This window comes from Anser cygnoides, chromosome 6, assembly GCF_040182565.1.
Source record: "Anser cygnoides isolate HZ-2024a breed goose chromosome 6, Taihu_goose_T2T_genome, whole genome shotgun sequence".
NCBI lineage: Eukaryota > Metazoa > Chordata > Aves > Anseriformes > Anatidae > Anser > Anser cygnoides.
The window spans coordinates 2,842,928-2,861,974 of NC_089878.1; the positions used below are offsets into that span (position 1 = coordinate 2,842,928).

At 43.3% G+C, this 19,047-nt stretch overlaps 1 protein-coding gene across 6 annotated transcripts in view; it reads right to left on the minus strand.

The window, feature by feature from the left end:
- Positions 1-19,047, minus strand: part of PLCL1 (phospholipase C like 1 (inactive)) — a 205,041-nt gene that overhangs the window by 65,208 nt on the left and 120,786 nt on the right. For 4 of the 6 annotated variants that reach the window (XM_048058459.2, XM_048058456.2, XM_048058463.2 and 1 more), the window contains exon 2: positions 13,051-13,104. The exons of 1 other annotated variant lie outside the window; for it this stretch is intronic. In XM_048058459.2, coding sequence (XP_047914416.2) covers positions 13,051-13,104 — 54 coding nt within the window. Of the gene's footprint in view, positions 1-11,865; positions 12,135-13,050; positions 13,105-19,047 lie in introns of those variants that run through there. One more of the 6 variants, XM_066999924.1, reaches the window with a different exon arrangement.

Sequence of the window (19,047 nt, forward strand, 5' to 3'; positions counted from 1 at the left end):
GCAGGTGTCCCGCACAGGGGGGTGAGCCGGGAACACTGCCTTCTCTCAGGTGGGACTGCTCCAAACCCAGAGTATTTTGAAGAAGCCAACTTTAAAGGTCCATTTTCCACAAATGATACTGTATTTTTGCCAGCTGGTAATCAAAGGAAAATCATAATGCTGTAAAGATGCTATTTTGCTATATTTTTTTTAATGTGTCTGTCTCTTAGTGGAAGATTAAAGAGGACAATAATTAAAAAATCATATTTTCTGAAAATTACAGAATTCATTTGCTTTGCCTGACAGCTTTCAATTTCAAAGCTCTTCATGAAATTTCCAGTCTTAACACTAAAGCAAAGCTTTATGCGATAAAGGGCAGACATATTTTATATCTGTTCAATTATAATAATGAAGACTTTGCTAATGCATTTAAAAGAACTGCAGTATAATCAATGCTGTATCCAGAGAACTGCTTTGTTGTACCCAAGAGAATTTGTCTGTCTTAATTAAGTCTCCTCTCTCAGATGCAGAACATAGTGACTCTTCTATGTCAAGTACCTTATATAATGGCACAACAGCTCTACTTTTTGCATACGGCATACACTGCTTTCTGGTGCAGTTTCTAGCACTACAATCACACTTCTTAAAGCAGAAACAGAGAAAACAGAGTTTGGACAGTGTCTTTTTATATGCTGAGTGGTATGCACAAGCTTCAGTCCTGTGTTTTACCAAGGAGACCAAGAGTAAAGTATGAATGCCCTAATATTATCTGTAGTCTGAATCATAAATAGTCTTACTTCATACAAACTTACCGGGATGACAATGAAAGCAGTGTCTAGACCACAGAACAGTGTTTGAAGTTCATGAAAATCCTACTCCTACTTATACCTTATTTTCTAGACCTGTTCTTTCAAGATATATTTGGAACCAGAAGAAAGCATGAAACACTGTAGTAGCAACAGATCATTTACAGCTAGATTGAAAAAAAAAAAAACTATTAGAACTACCACAGACAATAAACTCCATAGCTCATTTATTTCAGTGGTTTTTGTTTCTGCTGTTCTCCAGTTTTGAATCAACATTGAAGCTTATGGAAAATGTTTTCATCTTCCTGCTTATATATGAACAAAATGACTTAAAGTTGTTTGTGTTGTGTTTTTTTTTCAATATTTTCAGCTGGGATCATTATCAACCAAGAGAAGAAAAACGATCAGCTTTCTGCATGCAGTTAAGAAGAAAACATTTTTTCACTATGTATTGCAGAACACAATGCATTTCTAATTCATTTTCCAAAACCAGCTAATTTCTGCAAAGGAGTTTCTCACCTACCAGGTATATTGAGGCATGTTGGATACTCTGCAGTTGCTGAATATTTGTCCCTTGATCAAAGCGCACTGTTGTGCCTCAGCAAATTGAAACGGCATTATCACCCTCACGAAAAATTAATGCTTCATCCAGCAACCATTTGCCACTTCAATATGCCAGCATCCTAAAACACAAACACTAGTGCAAGTGCTCCAAATCAAGTGTGGTCGCTCAGCCAGCACTGTGCACGAGCACACACACAGAGACTTCAGCTTGTGGTGCTTCTTGAGCTACCCACAGTCGTGCAGGAATTGCAGGGCAGAGCAGCAATGAACGCTGCCAACACCGTTATACTGAGCCACAAAACCACCCCGCTGTTTTCAGAGATTGTGCTTTTTTCTTTTTTTTTTTTTTAAATGAGTCCTACATGTTCCATGAATCACTGCTGCACAGTAGGATTACATCAGCACGTAGAGAAAATAAGTCAGTTGTCTTAGTAAAACCAGGCTTTTCTTTGCAAGTGCAGAAACAATACCGCACACTAGTTGTGAATACTTTTTGAACTAGACTGCTCAAGATGTCTTCAGTAAAAAAGTACACACATCTGACGATGACCTTTTTCATTTTTGACCATAAACAGGAATTGAGGGAAAGTAAGAGAAATGGACTGGAAACCTGTTAACCTAAACCATACATTTGACCGTAAGTTTTATAACAATTAAGCAGGGGGAAAAAATGATTCACTTTAGCTAACACCAAGTGTTGGTTTCATGCCTAAAATGTTTCAGCGTAATAGGTTTTTGTTGCTCTTTTCTTCTTTCTTTTTTTTTAAATGTCCTTGTTCATGCAATACCAGAAGAGATGCACAGAAGTGCCCTGTTACTTCTGCCATTTCCTTTCTGTGTGCTTCACAGAAGTGATGACACAAAGTTTATTTCATAGTTTTGTGCAGAGCTGGTGCAATGGAAAAGCAAAATCTCTCACAAGCAGTTTGTATGCAGAGCTTCACTAAGAAAGTGACACGTTGCCCATAATTTAACCAGAATTTTCAGAAACAGAAAATGTCTACGAGATGCTGGTGTTTATGCTAAGAATGGGACTAAAAGGCCTGGAAAATCTTTTCACTTGTTTTCCTATGTAAGCCTGTGCAGTTTCTTGACCAAAGAGACAGACAACATTTGGCAAATAAATATATTTTAAATACACATCCTGGACATGTTTATACTCCATTTGTGAATAACAGAGAATCAAGAACAAAGCCATGTTCAGTCCTGTGACTTGTCACGACCACATGGGTAGGAGGAGCATATGTGTGCAGCCGTGTGAGCACACACCACATGCCAACACACACCTAAGCAGGAGCCTCAGAGGGACTTCATCACCTCCTTCTCAAGCGCATTTTGTAACAGAAAAAAAAAAAAAGCCAATGAACCAAACCGAAAAACACCTTGGTACATCCTGGGCCGTTCCAAAGCAAGTACTCTCTTCCACCCAAATGTCTCCATGAAGCCCAGAGAGCAGTCACATCTCCCAGGGATGATCAGGCGGCATCCAGAAGAGGAAAGAGAAACAGAACAAGAGGAAGAACTCCAGCTGAGAGAAACTGGGAATATCAGCACAAAACTTCTCTCCTTATAATTACGTTGGTAGAGTAACAGCAGAATTAGACAAAAGGAGCAACCAGAAGCCCCTTCCAGCATAGGTTGCTACTGTTTGGATTAATCAGATAGAGCTGTTCTTGAAACCAATACATGAATTGACATTAGTTCAGTCTGCATGTATAATTTCAATTCATTCATTTTTCACACCAAATAATGTCAGATTTTAATTAAAATCTTTTAACTGAAAATTAAAATGTCAGTGGTGATGTACAGTTGGTACTGAACAGATTTATTTTGTCCCTAAAATAAAAGAGCAAAAGTTTCAAGCAATACTTTGGTCAGCCAGCATCAGGGACTGACTGCCATCAAATCAAGTCCTGGGGTCGTATTTTCTCTCTAAACATACATTTTGCTGCCAGTTACATGCTTGGACTACCAGATAAAGGACTACCCAGATAAAATGTTATTCTACTAGCAGAGGGATGTAAAAGAGAATAGCTCCTAGACGCTGTATATTAGCACCGTGTGTGTCTAATGCATGCCTTAAGACAAACAGCTTTCTCACTCATCAGACAAAAGACTGCCACTCGGCAAAACCAAAGCCTTGAACTCTTTTGTTTTTGACATGCTCAGCTGGCTCTCTGGATGTCTGTGATTGCAACATTTTTCTCACCGTGTCTCACTAGGATCCTGAAATGGCTGAAATACAAGGAAGTCCCTCAGGCTCCTAAAATCAGAGCTCCTAAAATCAGGGTGCGAACGGTACTGCGCCATCAGTCAGCAGCCGCCTGCTTTCCTCTCCCTGCCCTTGCCTCTGCGCTCTACTCCCACAGCAACTGCTCCAGCTCCACAGAGGACTACACCAGGATCCCAAGGGGAAGTCCATGTCAGTCTGTTATTAATCCAGAAAAAACAGAAGTGGCCACTCCTAAGCGTGCGTGCTACCTGACATTGCCATCTCCCTGTGTGCCTGTGTTATGAGAACAGTTTCCAGGACCGTCCCAACAGGGTTCACTTGCCACGAACTAGATGCTGGCTTTGGTCTGAATTTCTAGATCCACGTGTGGTTTGGCCAAGCCCCTAGCACACCCAGTTGGGCCCTGCCTATGCTGATGGCCATTTGCGGAGACACCTCTTCTGATTCCACAAATGAAGCCCATTCCATGGCTTAACTTTGTTTTGGGGCTACAAATTAAATGAGAATGACAATAAAACATCACATATTGCCACGTACACTTACTGTGAATGGAGATGTGAATGCGCAAATGAGAACTAGGCCATGAGTTGTAGAGAATAAGTCAAACAAAAAAGAAAAGACAGATACATGAAGGAATTATAAACACAAAGGAAAAGTCATTAAATCCATGCAAAAGGGGACAAGCTAAAGAGCTTTTGATACCTGGCTCACACTAACTCTCCCTCCCCTTTACACATGACCTGAAAAAAGAAACTTCCCTTCTCCGTTGAGCACGTTTACTTCCTGACAAACATTACTGAGGATTGCACTATTAAAGTCGATAAAAGGAGAGTAGTTTAATCACTAGAGCTAGTTTGGGGTTTTTGATGAGGTTCTGATGCTCAAACTGCTAATAGCTTGAGCCTAATTTTCTGGCAATTTTTTTCCTACTCTCTCAGCAACTGCATTTATCGCCTTTTCCATTCCTGAGATATCTAACATCACTGTACCTGTCAGGTGCTGGGGACAGAAAATGACTTCTCTGCAGCATTAGAAAGGCTGAAAAAAGAAAATGAATATTACTAACAGGCAGCTCCAGTGCTGCTGTTCCTCCAGGATACGGCAATTCCACAGAGCTGAATTACATTACATATTTGCACATGGCAATTTGCTCTGTACAGGAAATATTCCTCCTCCCTGAGTCTTGCTGTTAAAACAGATCAGCTGGGGAAAAAAAAATAAAAAAATAAGAGGTTGGAATGGGAAAAAATTACCAGCCTGGGGAGAGTGCAAGCACATCCCCACAGAGCACTGAACACAGGACTGCAGAAAAGCACCCGCAGCTCCTGTCCTCGAGAGCCACGGACAACCTGAGCCAACCCCCAGCCATCCCCTAGGGCAGAGTCCCTGCCATGCCACCAGGGCACGTTTCTCTGCCCAGAAACGATGTGGACAACCCCACACCTTCTGGGGGTGAATGTTTCCCCACAAAGCTGCTGGTCCTTCACAGCCCCGCTGCCAGAGCTATTTAATAAACCACAAGTAGACTTCAGGCTTGAAATTTCACAGGGATGTTTAGACTGAGAGCTCACACAGTGACATACTTCTGGCTTTGAACAAGACTGTGAAAACCTATCTTTGGTCGTTTACACATCCTCTCTTCTAGTGTGAGACCTGCCATCTGCCTACCACCGTTTGCCAGTTACGCTGCCGTACCGCCAGCCACGGTGCCGCCGCCGCACTGCTGTCACGCAGACAGACAAACCCCCTTGGTGCTTCCTCCCGCAGGCTGCTTGCGGGATGGTGAGCAGGAGCGGCATCTCCGCCAGACCCAAGTCCCAGACCTCTCCCTCAGCAGCCCTGGTGGGATAAATTCAGCGCCTATGGGGAACCATGACATTCAGAAATACCTATGTTTTTTCAGAGGTGCTGCCACAATGATTTTACTCTCATGTGGGGCTCTCAGCAGACTTTCCAACTAAGTAAGCCCCCAGGGTTTGTCCATACTAACCATGCCCCAAAGGAGCAGGTGAGGGGCCAAGGGCCCAATCTGAATTTCTTCCAGCTGAGCTGTGAGAACAACGCATAGAGAAACAGCAGCTGAGGGTCAGATAGGATGCTAACAGAGCTGGCACACAGCAAGTTAATGTCTCCTGCTCTTTCCTCACCTGCCCAGACACAAACGTGCACCGCACACTGTTTAAAAACAGAGGTAATTTGAATTAAATAGTAGTCTTAACACCTTCCAGGAACAATCTTGCAAACAGAACCAAGCATTGAGATGCATTTTATTCAAATCCCTGCAAGTGAACACCTGGCCCTGCTGTAACACCACTGCTCTTGCCTCGCCTTAGTTATTCCATTCCCATTGTAGGATGCTATTTACCTCATTCCCTGCGCAACATAAAAGCCATTTCTCCAGTTAAACTCTACATTATAGATGGTTATTCTCTTCTTTATCATGAGCCCACTAATAGATGATTTCACACCAAGACAAAGCATGCAGCTGAGCCACAAGAAAGGCAGTAGAGAACCAGCCCTGCTCAGGTCCAGCACCTCTCCCAGGATTTCCCACTGCCTGCAGGGTCCGACTGGCCGTACATTGCCACCACCGCACTGCCTGCGCTATTTCCATTCACTGGAGAGAGGGAGAGGCAGCAAATCGGTGCAGCAGTGATGTACTGATGTGATGTATGCTCCCCTCCAGAAGCTCAGTGCCTCTGAATATGAAAATGTTAAAGCCATGTTTTTGATAAGCATGACAAATCACGTAAAGTCATTACAATTTTATTAGAGGAAACATTTTCAAATGCATTGATTAAATTAGGAATAATGACTTGGACCTGAAGATATAAACCTCCAATTTCATCATCACTAATGACCTCCTGAAATAGCAGGGAGGAAGTCAGCATCTTAAGGGTCGAGACAAAGAGTGCACAGCACACACCAGCAGCCCTCCCATCAGCCTCACAGCAATGGGCAAAACCCATCATGGAGACAGAGACTGCAGAGAGCCAAATCACAATCCATACGTTAAATTACTTGAGCTGTTTTTAACCTCTGTTTGAAATGACTGAGCTTACAGACTCCAGCAAATATTGAAACACCTTCTTTAAGCAAACAGCAGCTTATATAAAACATTAGCTGTTATTCTCTGCCTATTCACAATGAAGTGCACTGAAAATTAAATGTATTCAACCTGTAATTGTCTCCTCGATACAAATGGTGCACACCTTCCAATTTAGAAGGGGCATGCATACATCTCACATACCAAACTGCTAACTCCAAAAGAAGAATCCCAAACAAGAAAGAGTGAAATGAATGTACACTGTGTTTGTCAAAATACAGAAAGTAATCTGGGGGAAAAGCAAATTGTTCTTCCCTCAACTCAAAAATTATCACCATCTTTACTGTTTTCTGAAAAATCAGTTAAATGAAAAAGATTGCTGATGGAACAATTTCTTTAACAAAGGTTGCGCTTTTAAGTTAGATATTAATAGGGAAGACTACAATGACAAACAGTACATCAGTGTGGAGAAACAGAATTATCTGAGTGCTTTCTCCCACCTTCCTCCTTTTCAGCAGATTGCAGATTTATGTGCTTCTCCTTCTCACAAGGACTACATCACAAGACAATGCATGATTCATTCATTTGTTCATTAAACTTCACCAGCGTAGCATCATCTGTCAGGTAAATGGGAAACACATCCAGACAATATACTGCTGTGCATTAACCCTTTTCCTGCCTGCCTCACTATGACAGAGCTCAAACACAAGAAAAAGGCCTTATCTCAAACAGGGAAGATGCAGCTTAACCCATTCAAGACCCAAAACCCTTCAAGACCCAAAACTCATGCAACCCGATGGGGCCTTCTTCAGAGTACTCTGCATGGTGAAAAACAAAGTTTCAGAGCTTCAGCTCTGAAGCTCCAGGACACAGAAGCAGTGAGGGGCTTGCTGGCTATGTACACCTTCCTGCAAGCTAGAAGCTGGGAGGATGCTCTTCTGCACATCCCCATAACCTCCAGGAGCACAAAACAATGAACAAATAAAATCTCACATGTATTCAAGAACAAGAGAGAATGATTCACCCCACACATCCTATGCAAATGTGGTCCAAAAGTCCAAACAACTAATCATTTGACCACTACTATCAGATTTTTTTTTTCCTTAAAATGTAATTCCAGCTTCACAGTGCAAGTTTGGTTGCTTTTTCGTCCCTTTCCTTTCAGCTAGGAATAAACACTCTATTATTAGTCTGTATCTATCATTACGTTTGTGGTGTGTGCAAACGTTGATGGGTGGGTTTTTTTGCTACATAAATCTCTGTTCTGTTGTAACAACTAGGAACCACATCTTATAAATATACTGCACTGCACACATTAAATATTTAGATCAAGCAAAAAGAAAACACTGGCTACACACGTATATTAAATATCTGAGAGTAAAGAGAAAATAATGCGTGTTAGCGTAGCTGCAGAACATTATAATTGAGTCTGACCTCCACCTCTCAAGCCCCCAAGTTTCAGCCTTTTTCCATACTTGTCGTGTTCTTTATCTTTTTTCATTGTAAATAGTCTTCATTTCCAAGCTCTTCCTGTCTATTTTTTCCCTTGAACTCACCTCTGAGAGACTTAATGAGGACAGAAAATTGAATGGTGAGTACATTTTGCACCTTATTTGAAAGCACGTTTCTCACAAGTCTGCCTTGTAGGTAAGTCCTTCTCTTTTCTATAAAAATATTTGAAAGAAACAACATGGAAGGGACTAACAGCAGCCCAGGACTTGGGCACAGACTGGTGCCATTCAGCTTCCACGGGAAGATTTACTCCAGCTCTACACTGGTACAGGGTGAACTGCTGTAACACAACTGTGGCTGCCACGGCCAGGAATCAGGACCGATCTGTTATCCCTCCGTGGATCACAGCTGGACTCCTGCTGTCTAACAGGCACTTCTAATCACAGCAAGCAGTCACGCAGCAAACGGCCTGATAGCAATCAGCAGATCATCACTGGAAAGGCCAGCACCCAAATCTGAACCTGCATGGCCACCTACACTACTCCCCTGCAACTTTCATGATACACATCATTTTGGTTGTTTATATATGGCCACGAGTAAAACTCACCTACCAAAAAACCACCCCGCAAGTCAGCAGTGCCAGCATGTGAACATCCTCTTTATATTTTGTAAGTCATGCTGATGTTGAACAGCCCCATGTAAATCACCTCCTTAAGTGCCTGAGGTCTCAAAGGAATGCAGGAGAGTGATCTACGGGGAGGGAGTTTTTAAACAAGCCTGTGGCTCCTAAAAAATGAACAGCAACAAAAGCTAACCATGAAACCTTTGGTTGATTTCAATGTACAAATTCACCACGTGGCCACTCCATGCAGACAGGGGAGGGGGAAGCAGAGCAGGAATTTCACGCACCAGATTTCAGCCTGGGGCGAACCCCTGCTGCTGTGTGCTAACCTGCCGGTCGCGGTCTTGGCACAAAAGCCAGCAACCCCCCAGAGGTCCTTACTGTGAGCACACACCTGCACACAGCATCGGGAGGATTCCCTGCCAAACCCCTTAATACGGCAGAACACAAAGTAAAGGTTAGCTCAGATGAGCATTTGGGACACCAAGGCTGCATCTCCATAGCTGTCAGTTCTCCAGTGGCAGCCAGATGGGTTCGAGCACCAGTCGGAGAGATTTGGCTTTACTCAGGTCATAAGCCTCCAGTGCTGCACATAACTGGCTCGTGCTGACATGTGCTTCCCCTGGTGAAGTATGATGCTTTATCTTGTTTTGCTTTTATTAACAACAACAAAAACATAGAAAAATTACTGTTCAAAATCAAATACTCATCCCACAGTGGGCCACTAATTGCATGTGGGTTTTCTTTCTTGTCTCCCAGAGCTATCCAGTTGAAAATTAATTCATAGGCCTGCCCTCAGAAATGCAACACTAGCCACAGAGGAAGAAGACATCAGCTAACATGAAATAAACCACCTTTGGCAGAACACACTGGGGTGCAAGCTTGGGAACATACAGCTACAGGAGTAGTAGGAAACAGAAACAACTAATTATCCTAAAAAAAAAAAAACTGCACACTTAAAACTTCCCTTTTTATTGCTTACTGCCATAATTAGTGGCTAGTAAATACTTGCCTGGTTGCAGCATCTAGGTGTTGCAACAGGGAGTTGGAAAACACCGTGTTAGCACTGTATGAATAAAAAGAGGCAATAGCTGGCCTAAAGGCTTTACTGTTAATATTGCTCTATTTCCCATTTCATCAGTTACATTATTCACATACAATAACTGTCCAGCTAAACACAAATGACTCAGAGCAGTAAGAGCAAGTAACAGAGCTTGAGATAAAGCCTACTAATAACAGTGGCTTTCTCATCCCTGTCACTGAATGCATTGTTTGGTGAATGGGGAGAGTTTAAGGTATTTCCCATGCAAGGCACAAGTCATTTTTAAATCCAACTGGAAAAGAGTTTGTGAAACATGGAAGTATATTTAATTGCAAAATGGACTCAAGTTGTGCATTAAATCAACTAACCTTATCAAGCTCGGTTCATCTGTAATTCTCACTAAGCGCAAAAAGGGAAAGCAGGTGGGAAGCGACTTGAAGTGCCTTTAAGCTTCCCATTGATGTACTCTAAACAAAAGGTTTGGGGTTTCTGTGGAAAGAGCAACAAACCCACGAGGGCTCCGTGAAGGGGTGTGCATCACTGGCATTCCCACGAGCCTCCCTCCACTCCCAGCGCTGCGTCCGTGGGAGCGAAGCGCCTGGTCCCACCGCAGCGGCATGGGGGGGGTGCGCACAACGGGGGCAGCCTTGCTCGGGGAGTAGCGGCGTTAACGCTGCCCGCTGCCACAGCGGTCTGCCCAGCAGAGGGCACGGCACTTTGTGCTGAATTTAACACCTGTACCACATCGTTCAAGGTCTCCTTTTAAACTGTGTGCTACACGCAAATTTTTATATTAAGTTTTAAGAAACAGAAAACAAAGGTTTAACAATGAAACTGTCTGTGATCCTTAACCTATAACTGATTTTCCGTGATGTCGCTTTAATCTCTGTATGCAGCAGATACATTCTAGACTGGAACTTGGCCTCTCCAGCAAACCACGTGCCCATGGCCGGTGCCTCAGGAGGACGAGAAGCTTTCACCCAGTATCAATGCCCCTGAGAGACTGGCGGCAAGTCCCAGCTCCCAGGCCAAGGGGTGCAGTTTGACAGTGATGGGGTGGCAATCATGGGAGGACTAAGGGAAGGCAAGGACACACAATTTCCCTTCACGCACCTGGCAGTTTCACCAGACGGTGACGCCGGCTGCCGCAAGCGGAAGGCATGACCCGGCCCGCAGGATTGCACCTTCGGGAAACATGGGCATCGCTCCCACCCATCTGCCATGGAGCATGCGGGGCCTTCCAGGACCAGAAGGAGAAGCAGGAGACCGACTCCGTCGCAGTGCAGTGCTCGGGTAACAGCTGCTGCTGCACCTCCCGGGGGCTGCACCCAGCTGCACATTTCGAGACGCCCTGGTCTGGGTCTGCTCGCAGGGAGATTTGCCAAGGGGAAGGCAGCTGGCAAAAGCCAGTAAATCCTTCAGCTCAAACTAGCAGACATCCTGCTGGACCCCCACCAGCTCTGATGGTGGGTCAGATTAAGAGCTCTGCACTCCAGGTAGATCATAAAAAGAGATTAAAGCAACACAGCCAATGAGACAGTTTACCTGCTCAGGCAGAACAATTTCTCCTCCAGATTAATTTCTGCCTTCCTCCACTCACTGGAGGAGACTGAAACTTGGCCCTGAGTGGGAGGCACCTGGGTGCCTCAGTGCGAGGCAAGGGAGAACCGCAGCCAGAACATAGCAGGGCACAGCTGGGGAGTCCTCGCATCCCCCTCCTGCACTCATCCTCCCAGAGGGAAGCCACCCAACGGGACAAGCACGCTCCCTTTTGCAGCCCTTACCAGTGTTATCAGACACAGATCCATAGGCTGCAATGAAAATGTAAGTGAGGGGCTTTAAAAACAAAAACATTTAGTTGAACAATCATTTCAATGGTGTTCAGAGAGTCTATCCAGTGTGACTGTGGAGATCCCTCAGACTGGGAGATTTTCTCTGCTCCTTGCAAACATGGCTTTGACTGACAAGGGAGCATGAGACAAGCGTTAGCAATATGCCTCATTAAACTTTGTCAATAATGCAACAAGGAAGCCAGAAGAAGCAGCTGAGATGTGAAAACAGCAGGCAGAGATACCGACAAGATGATGCTGCTGCTTTCCTCTAAGGACAGCCATGACCTACCCAAGCTCCAGAGATGGTCATCTGTCTTGTCAGCATTCCCATCTTCCCCCGCAAGGCTCATTATCCCTTAAATTTCTCCATCAAAAGGCATAAGAAAAAAAAAAGAAGGGACAGAGCAACTGCCTATAAGCTGTGCAACTACTGATTGTATGTGAAGTCTGTATGGGCTATGTTTTTCCCTACAATTTGCAGAGCACCACTCAGCTGAAGGCTACTGAAGCTGAAGTCAATGAAGTCAATGAAGTCAATGAAAAGGCAACCTTGTTAAAGGAACCCACTGTCCAAGCCTCAAGCTTATCTACGCAAGCACTTTGAGCCACAATTTGAAGCAAAGGAACACACTCACCCACTCCCACATCCACATGCCTAACATCTGTGTTGCCCTTCACAGCAGGTAACTAATTAAAGCAGGACAGAAACACCAACACCCACTTAACCCACTACTTAGTGGATCAAGATTTTGTGGGTGTTAGTTGACTTTTCTAGGGAAATGCACTGTAATCATGAAGAAGCTTTACACGACTTTCTTCAAAAGCATCCAGTTTTTTCTTCTAGGCTGAAAACCTGATAGGTTGATACTACTAATGCACTGGAAACATTTGCCATACAGTGCCTCAAAACCCTTACTCTGTTTAGCAGAGTCTGAGGTTTCTGTTACTGCACCAGCAATCTCAAGAGAAAAGCAAGATACAGAATCTGCAGTCTCCTATCTACAGCATTTCCCCTGTAACTACTGCCTACTATACCCTCTGCGTGGTGCCTCAATGTATGTATACCTGACTTTGAATTTACTATAAATTCTTTACAGATCATAATTCTGAACTGTTTCCTGTAGACAAACTTTCATCTTTCAATCTGATTGTCTTCTACTGTGTGACAGTTAAGTATAACATCTGAGCCCTGAGGTCAGATGATTAACATTTATTTCAAGATTATGCCTAACAGAAAGCAACAGCTCACAGCAGGAGCTCATGTGAACAATTAAAAAGACAACAGAGGAGCCTTTCTCAATTGTCAAGTGGCCATTCATGGTTTTGAAGTCTGCTAAGCATGTTGGTCTGCAACTTGAAGTGAAGACAGTTTGCTGATGAACATCCTTTTATAGAAGTAGCTTCTGTTTAACTGCACAGGTGTGACAATACATTTGGGCTCATCTGACAATAACAACAAACTGTTTTACACTACCTTTTGCCGAGCACCGCCGTCTTCTGCCACGCGCTTCACCTTCAGCTGCCCCTTCTGTGAAGAGTTCTAGTATTATTATTACACTTAGTATTATTATTACACTTACTATCCTTAATATACTTCATATCACACAAAGCTAGCCATAGCAAGTCCTGAATAATGCATCTTCCAGCACTCAGATCCTCGAGAGACAAAAGCAGATACTTTACCCTAAGCTGTCTCTGCCCCACGTTTATCTGGAGGTGCTGCAGTGCTCCCACAGGCCACAAAACATCCAGGGTACAGGAAGGTTGCTTTAATTAGCAGGTGACACTGAGATCACTTCACAAATGGGGAAGTCTTCCTCTCTCATTTTCTGTTTCACAGCTTGTCCCCAAGTCTCTAATTATACATATTCTCACCTCCACACAGAATTTAATGGGAGTAGAAACAGACTGTTCATCTGCAGGCAACAGATCATTCTCTAAAATGTGCAAAGTTAAGTAATATGTCACTAGGAAAAGGAATTCCAGGTGACTTTAGATCATTTAACTCGTCTGCACAGTCTTCACATACACCTTGATCAGACGGCTCCTTTCTATTAAAAAAAAGTACATATACTTCTAAGAGTTTGCAGTTTAAAATGTATTGAGAAAATGCTGTCCTAATGCTGTCCTAAGCTGGTGCACATTCTGATAGTTCTGCTGATTTCAACAGATCAGCATATCATAAAAAAAACATTTAAGCAGAAAAAAAAATTAGTTAAAAACTTTTTTTTTTTTTCCAAAGTCTTTTGTTTGACTGTTTTGGGGAGAATAACTCTTCTTGCACTTAACCCTCCTAAGACTTCCTAGTTTCTGATTTTCAATTAAAAGAATAGGATGCTTCAACAGCAACAGCAAGCCCATGGCAGTCAAAATTCTGACAAATTATTTGCTTCACTCCTAGCAAAATAAAATATACCATTTCTCTTCTAGCAACTAATTCCTGTTAGATGACTTAATGATATTTTTAAACCTCTGTAAGAACTTATTTTTTCATCTAGAAACATCTAAGGAAATAAATATCTCAACCAGCTATGAATTCTTTTCTTGATCATCTGCTACAAAGCAAATTCCTACCAATTACAGAAATCCGAAGTTTGCTCTTCAAATGCTCTTCTCAGCTGTTGTACCTCTGAACAGTGCCGAGGGAAAAGGAGAACCATGAAGATGAACAAGCAAAACAGAAAGCGCCTTCCTCGCCACAAACTACTTTCTGACACAGGCTGCTCAAGAAGAAAAAGCTACAAAGTAGAGGGATGAGCAAAATTCACTAGAAGGATTTCACTGACAAAAAGAGGAAAACCAAGGAGCCTACATCAAACAAGAGCACGCTGAGTCAAGCTCCACCCCACACCGGACAAAAGGGAGCCTCAGTGCCTCCACCTTGTCCTGGGGAGGGCCACCACAGCCTGGTGAGAAGGATCGCCCCAGCACACAGCTCAGAGACCTAGGTCCAGGCCACCTGCATGTCGGCTGAGAGGAGGACACAAAACTGACATCTCCTCCTACCGCCTAAACATTGAGGCACTGGGTGCTGTGGCATAAACTTTGCAAGTAATGGTTTGTTGGGTTGGGTTTTTTGGCAATAGTAAATCCTGTAGATCCACCTTCCCTTGGAAACCCTTCTCAGAAGAGCATGTTTACTGTAAACAGAGAAACAACTATTTACTGCTACTTTTATGTTACTTAAGTGACTGCAAGTTACAGATGGCTTATCCTGAACTCTCCAACCCAAAATACATGTCCAGTGCCTTTAGTTTATACAAAAAGGTCAACTACAGTTCTGTAAACATAGTTTACCTCCAGGCCTAAAGTCATGAAGGGAGCTGGAACATGCATCTCCTAACAGCGAATCCCTTAGTAATCTCACAAACAGGAAATGAAACAAAACCCCACAGACAAATTGTATTTCAGTCACTGGTCAAAACACTGGATGCTTCTTCCCAGAACCTCTGACCTTTACTCAATATCTCATGGAAAATAAAGATTGGAGGGATTTCCGTTTGGGATCGTGTTTTCCTCTGCTACGGTATCTGCACCCTGCCAAACCTTTGCAGGAGCCAGAGGAGAGCAAAGCGTGGTTTCCCGGGCAAAGGACAAAGGCAAATGCACCTCCTGACACATTCATGCCCTGCTACTTCAAACCCCTATGACAGACAACCATGGTAGCAAACGTATTAGTGCTTTCTCTTTCTAAGTAGCCTAAGTTTTTGGAATTATTCTACCTAATTCTTTGTGATATCTACATGGCAAGATGTCATCATAGTACCCTTACACTAAAATATCTGTTCATGGGATCATTTTCCACTTGTTCAGTGATTAAAACCAACTTGCTCCTCTAGCCTCCTCAAAGACAGCAATATATGAAGTATTAAAGTATTAATGAACCCAGAACTTTAAAAATTGAAAATATTTTTCTGTAGGAACATTTCAGTCAATGTAATTTGGGCTTTCCTGTCCCTAATCCTGCAGCATGTTCTCCCTCCATGTTTATTTTTCCAGGAATTGACAACAACCTAGTATTTTCTCTGTGCCAGAAACATCTCCTTGTGTGCTATTAATGCTGCAGGTTCCTTTTGTTCACAGCAAGCGCCCTCCAGGATGCATCTGTAGAAGGGAGGGAGAAAAGCTTTTCCTTATGCTAATGGTGCTGGCATCCACTCCTAATGTCATCCGTTGCTCAGGACTACACTTTACAGAATCATCTCTCTTGCTCTTTTATTCCCTCTCACCACTGCTGACTCTGCGACACATTCACCTACTTAAATTCTGTTGGAGTTCAAGTTGGGAGGTGCAAAAATATTTTTAATTCCCAAGGAAAAGGAAGATATACCAAAGATTGCTCTCATTTTTCCAAAGCACAAGTGCACACAGCTTCCCTTAGTTAGTACATCATTAAGACTTCTTTCCAAGAGTTTCATCACCTGCAAATAGATTATTGTCAGGGAAAGGTACTCCGTGCAAAACCTTGCATGGAGGTGTTGATTAGCTAAATGCCACTCATTTTGCATGGCATTTTTTTTCCAGCTTAGATCTGTAGGAGCTTCCTGGGAGGCTGATGGATGCATAAGATTAGTTTGTGTAAAACGAGCCAAATGTTTGCTACAAAAGATGGGAAATGGTCATGAGCACAAGCTGCTTAGAGGCAGGAAACGTCGAGCTGGGATCGCAGAGAATGGGCACCAGGCACGTGCTGCTGGTGCCTGCCAGGTTGGTGTCTGCAATCAGCCGGGCTCTCAGGCACCTGCCAGCAGCACCGGGCCTGGGCTGCAACCTCCTGGGCAGCTTCGTGCAGAGGAGGAGGAAAATGGACTGGCATTGGGCTGCTTCTAAAACAGGAAGAAAAAAAAAAAAAAAAGGAAGAAGAGGTCTGTTCTCCCATGCTTGTGCAGATGAACTTTTGACAGGAGATTAATCTCTTGACCCCATCCGTTTCGAAATAGGAAGGAACAAAAACCATGTTTCAGTTAACAAGAAACACCACGGTACAGACTACAAATATTTGCCTAACTTTGCTGCTGGAGAACTTACATTTGGCATACTAAGTATTTCATAGAACATTAAAGCTTGGGGGAGAAAAAAACACAGAAATTACTATTCATTTTTTGTTTGTTTTAAACAAATCAGGAAGAAGAGTTAGAGACCCATCTCAGCTCCATTCTCACATTTGGAAAGCCAGAGCCACACACCTTAGTTCACCTTTTATGTTCACATTAAAAGCAGTATCTGCAGCCAGAGCTGAAAAGCACTCAGAGCCTTAGGAAGTCTGGCATCCTATTCACGGAGCCAAAGTTTCATGTTTCCATACCTGAACCCCCCATTCTAAGTGATTTACTAAAGTTGCACAAAAGGTTTGAGTATGTTTTTAAAAATGCTTCAGTTAAGATTAGAATTTGACTTCAGACCCCACTCACACACCTAAGACTGCAGGACAATTCAAAATTTGTCCATCACCTCGCCAATACATTGAAATGATTGCACTGGCATAAATCATTCCTTCTAGTTCATACGCCTTCTCTCATGTAGCATGGTGATTGATGCTTGAGTAAAAAATTACTTCCAAATTTCATTTTAGGTTAAGTATCTGATTTTCAACATATGCAAAAGAAAAAAGTATTCTTGTTGTAACATGAAACTGACATTTCTGAAATGCTCAAGGACCAGTTTCTAATTTCTGATGGAGGAAAGGCTGCCAACATGTCTTTGCTTCTTTCAGCATTCCTAATTTTTCCCTGTCATCGTTTTGAAATAGTGGGAGTCATCCCTCACAGCACAGCAGCCCCCAAGATTCTTTGATACCCACACTGATTACTACACAGCAGAAGCCATGAAAACTGTCTCCCTCTGTCAGGTTGAAAGCAGAACAATGATATCTTAAAATGTGGCAAAATTTAGAGAGATTTAAAAGTGTAGAAAAACACCGAAGCCAACCCTTTGAAAGCAGCCAAGAAACACTAGTTCAGATATGTTAAACATCTAAGCGACTCTGAAAATTGAACTTACCCCAGAAATCCTCTGAAAATGAATGGCTACTTTGCTTTGTGTTCACACCCAGCAGCAACCACCCTCCCCTAAAACATGCATTGCTGCAGAGAGATGCTGGTCGGTACATGGGGACATGCCAGCCCAATCGCTCTTGCTCTACACTCACTTTTCTCCCAGTTTATCATACGGCCTAAACTCACCATCTAACAAACACATCTGTTTCTCCACAACGCCACCCCCACACAATCTCACCTATTAGTGCCTTACAGAGGAGTGTATCCAGAGGAATTCTGACATGTTTGGCTAAGAGGGCTCCAGAAGGCAAAAAGGGGGGCTGCTATGAAGCTTTCCTTGACAGCACCTCCCCTGTTAACATTACCGAGGCTCCGGTTGGCAGCCCTCTCCTAAGCGCAACCCGCAAAGCCAGCTGTGGCTTGAGAGGCAGATGGTAGCTGACATCTGCAGTCCCAGCCAGCCACCGAGGCTGAGCATGCAGCCTCTGCTACGGAGCTGCTGAAAGGAAACAAATGCCGCCATCAACTGAGGGCAACCATTTAAAATGAGTTCACTTTTTATAGCAATGCGCTCTATGGTGCCACTTGGTAAACAAAAATGTGCTGTTAAATAGCTAACACTGAGCAATTCTGCATTGACAGGTATCTCATTCTTTCTTCCGGCCTGAAGAAAAAAGACTTTAAAAAAAAAAGTCAACAAGGTGAATAAGCTGTAACACAGCTGAGTGGACGGAGCGCTGTTCTGTTCCAGTCACTCTCTGCAACCACAGCAAAAGCACAGTGTTACAGAAAGCTAAGACTGGACCTTAAGTGTTTAAAGATGACTCACAGATCACATGCCTGATTATCACAAAAATTTCCATCAGTACTGAGGTGAAACTCCAACCTTACTGAAAACAGAGGAAACTTCACTGTGGATTTCAGCATGTCCAAGACGCATCAGGACCCATGAGGCAGAAGTGATGGCGCCACTTACCTCAGACACGCCGCCTTCAACAGGTGAAATCTCATGATCTGTTTCTATTCAAAAAAACCCTGTTTTTATTTAGTAAATATCACCAAGCCTTTATTACCATGGGCATACATGAGACTACTGTGCTCTACCAATCCCACCACCACAAAAACAACACAAAAATGTAGAATAAATGGCAGCATTACCTTAAAGGCCCATTAGGCCGTCGGATGCCAGAGCAATACTGACTGAACTATCCTCTAGTCATGGCAAATAAGTGCCCACAGAAGGGAGGGCCACACCTCATGCTGCTGTATTTTGGATGTTTAAGTAATACAGTGGCACATCTTTCAAAATGTATTGTAGCAAAACCACCATGTTCTAGTAAAACCGCTGCAGAGGCAGTGGCACTGAGGAGGCCGCTGACTGAAGAGGCAACACAGAACAAGCTCATGCGTTCCTTCATGAGCCACAACAACTTGTCTGCTGCACTGATGGGCAAGGGAAGCCTTCAGTGGAGCAC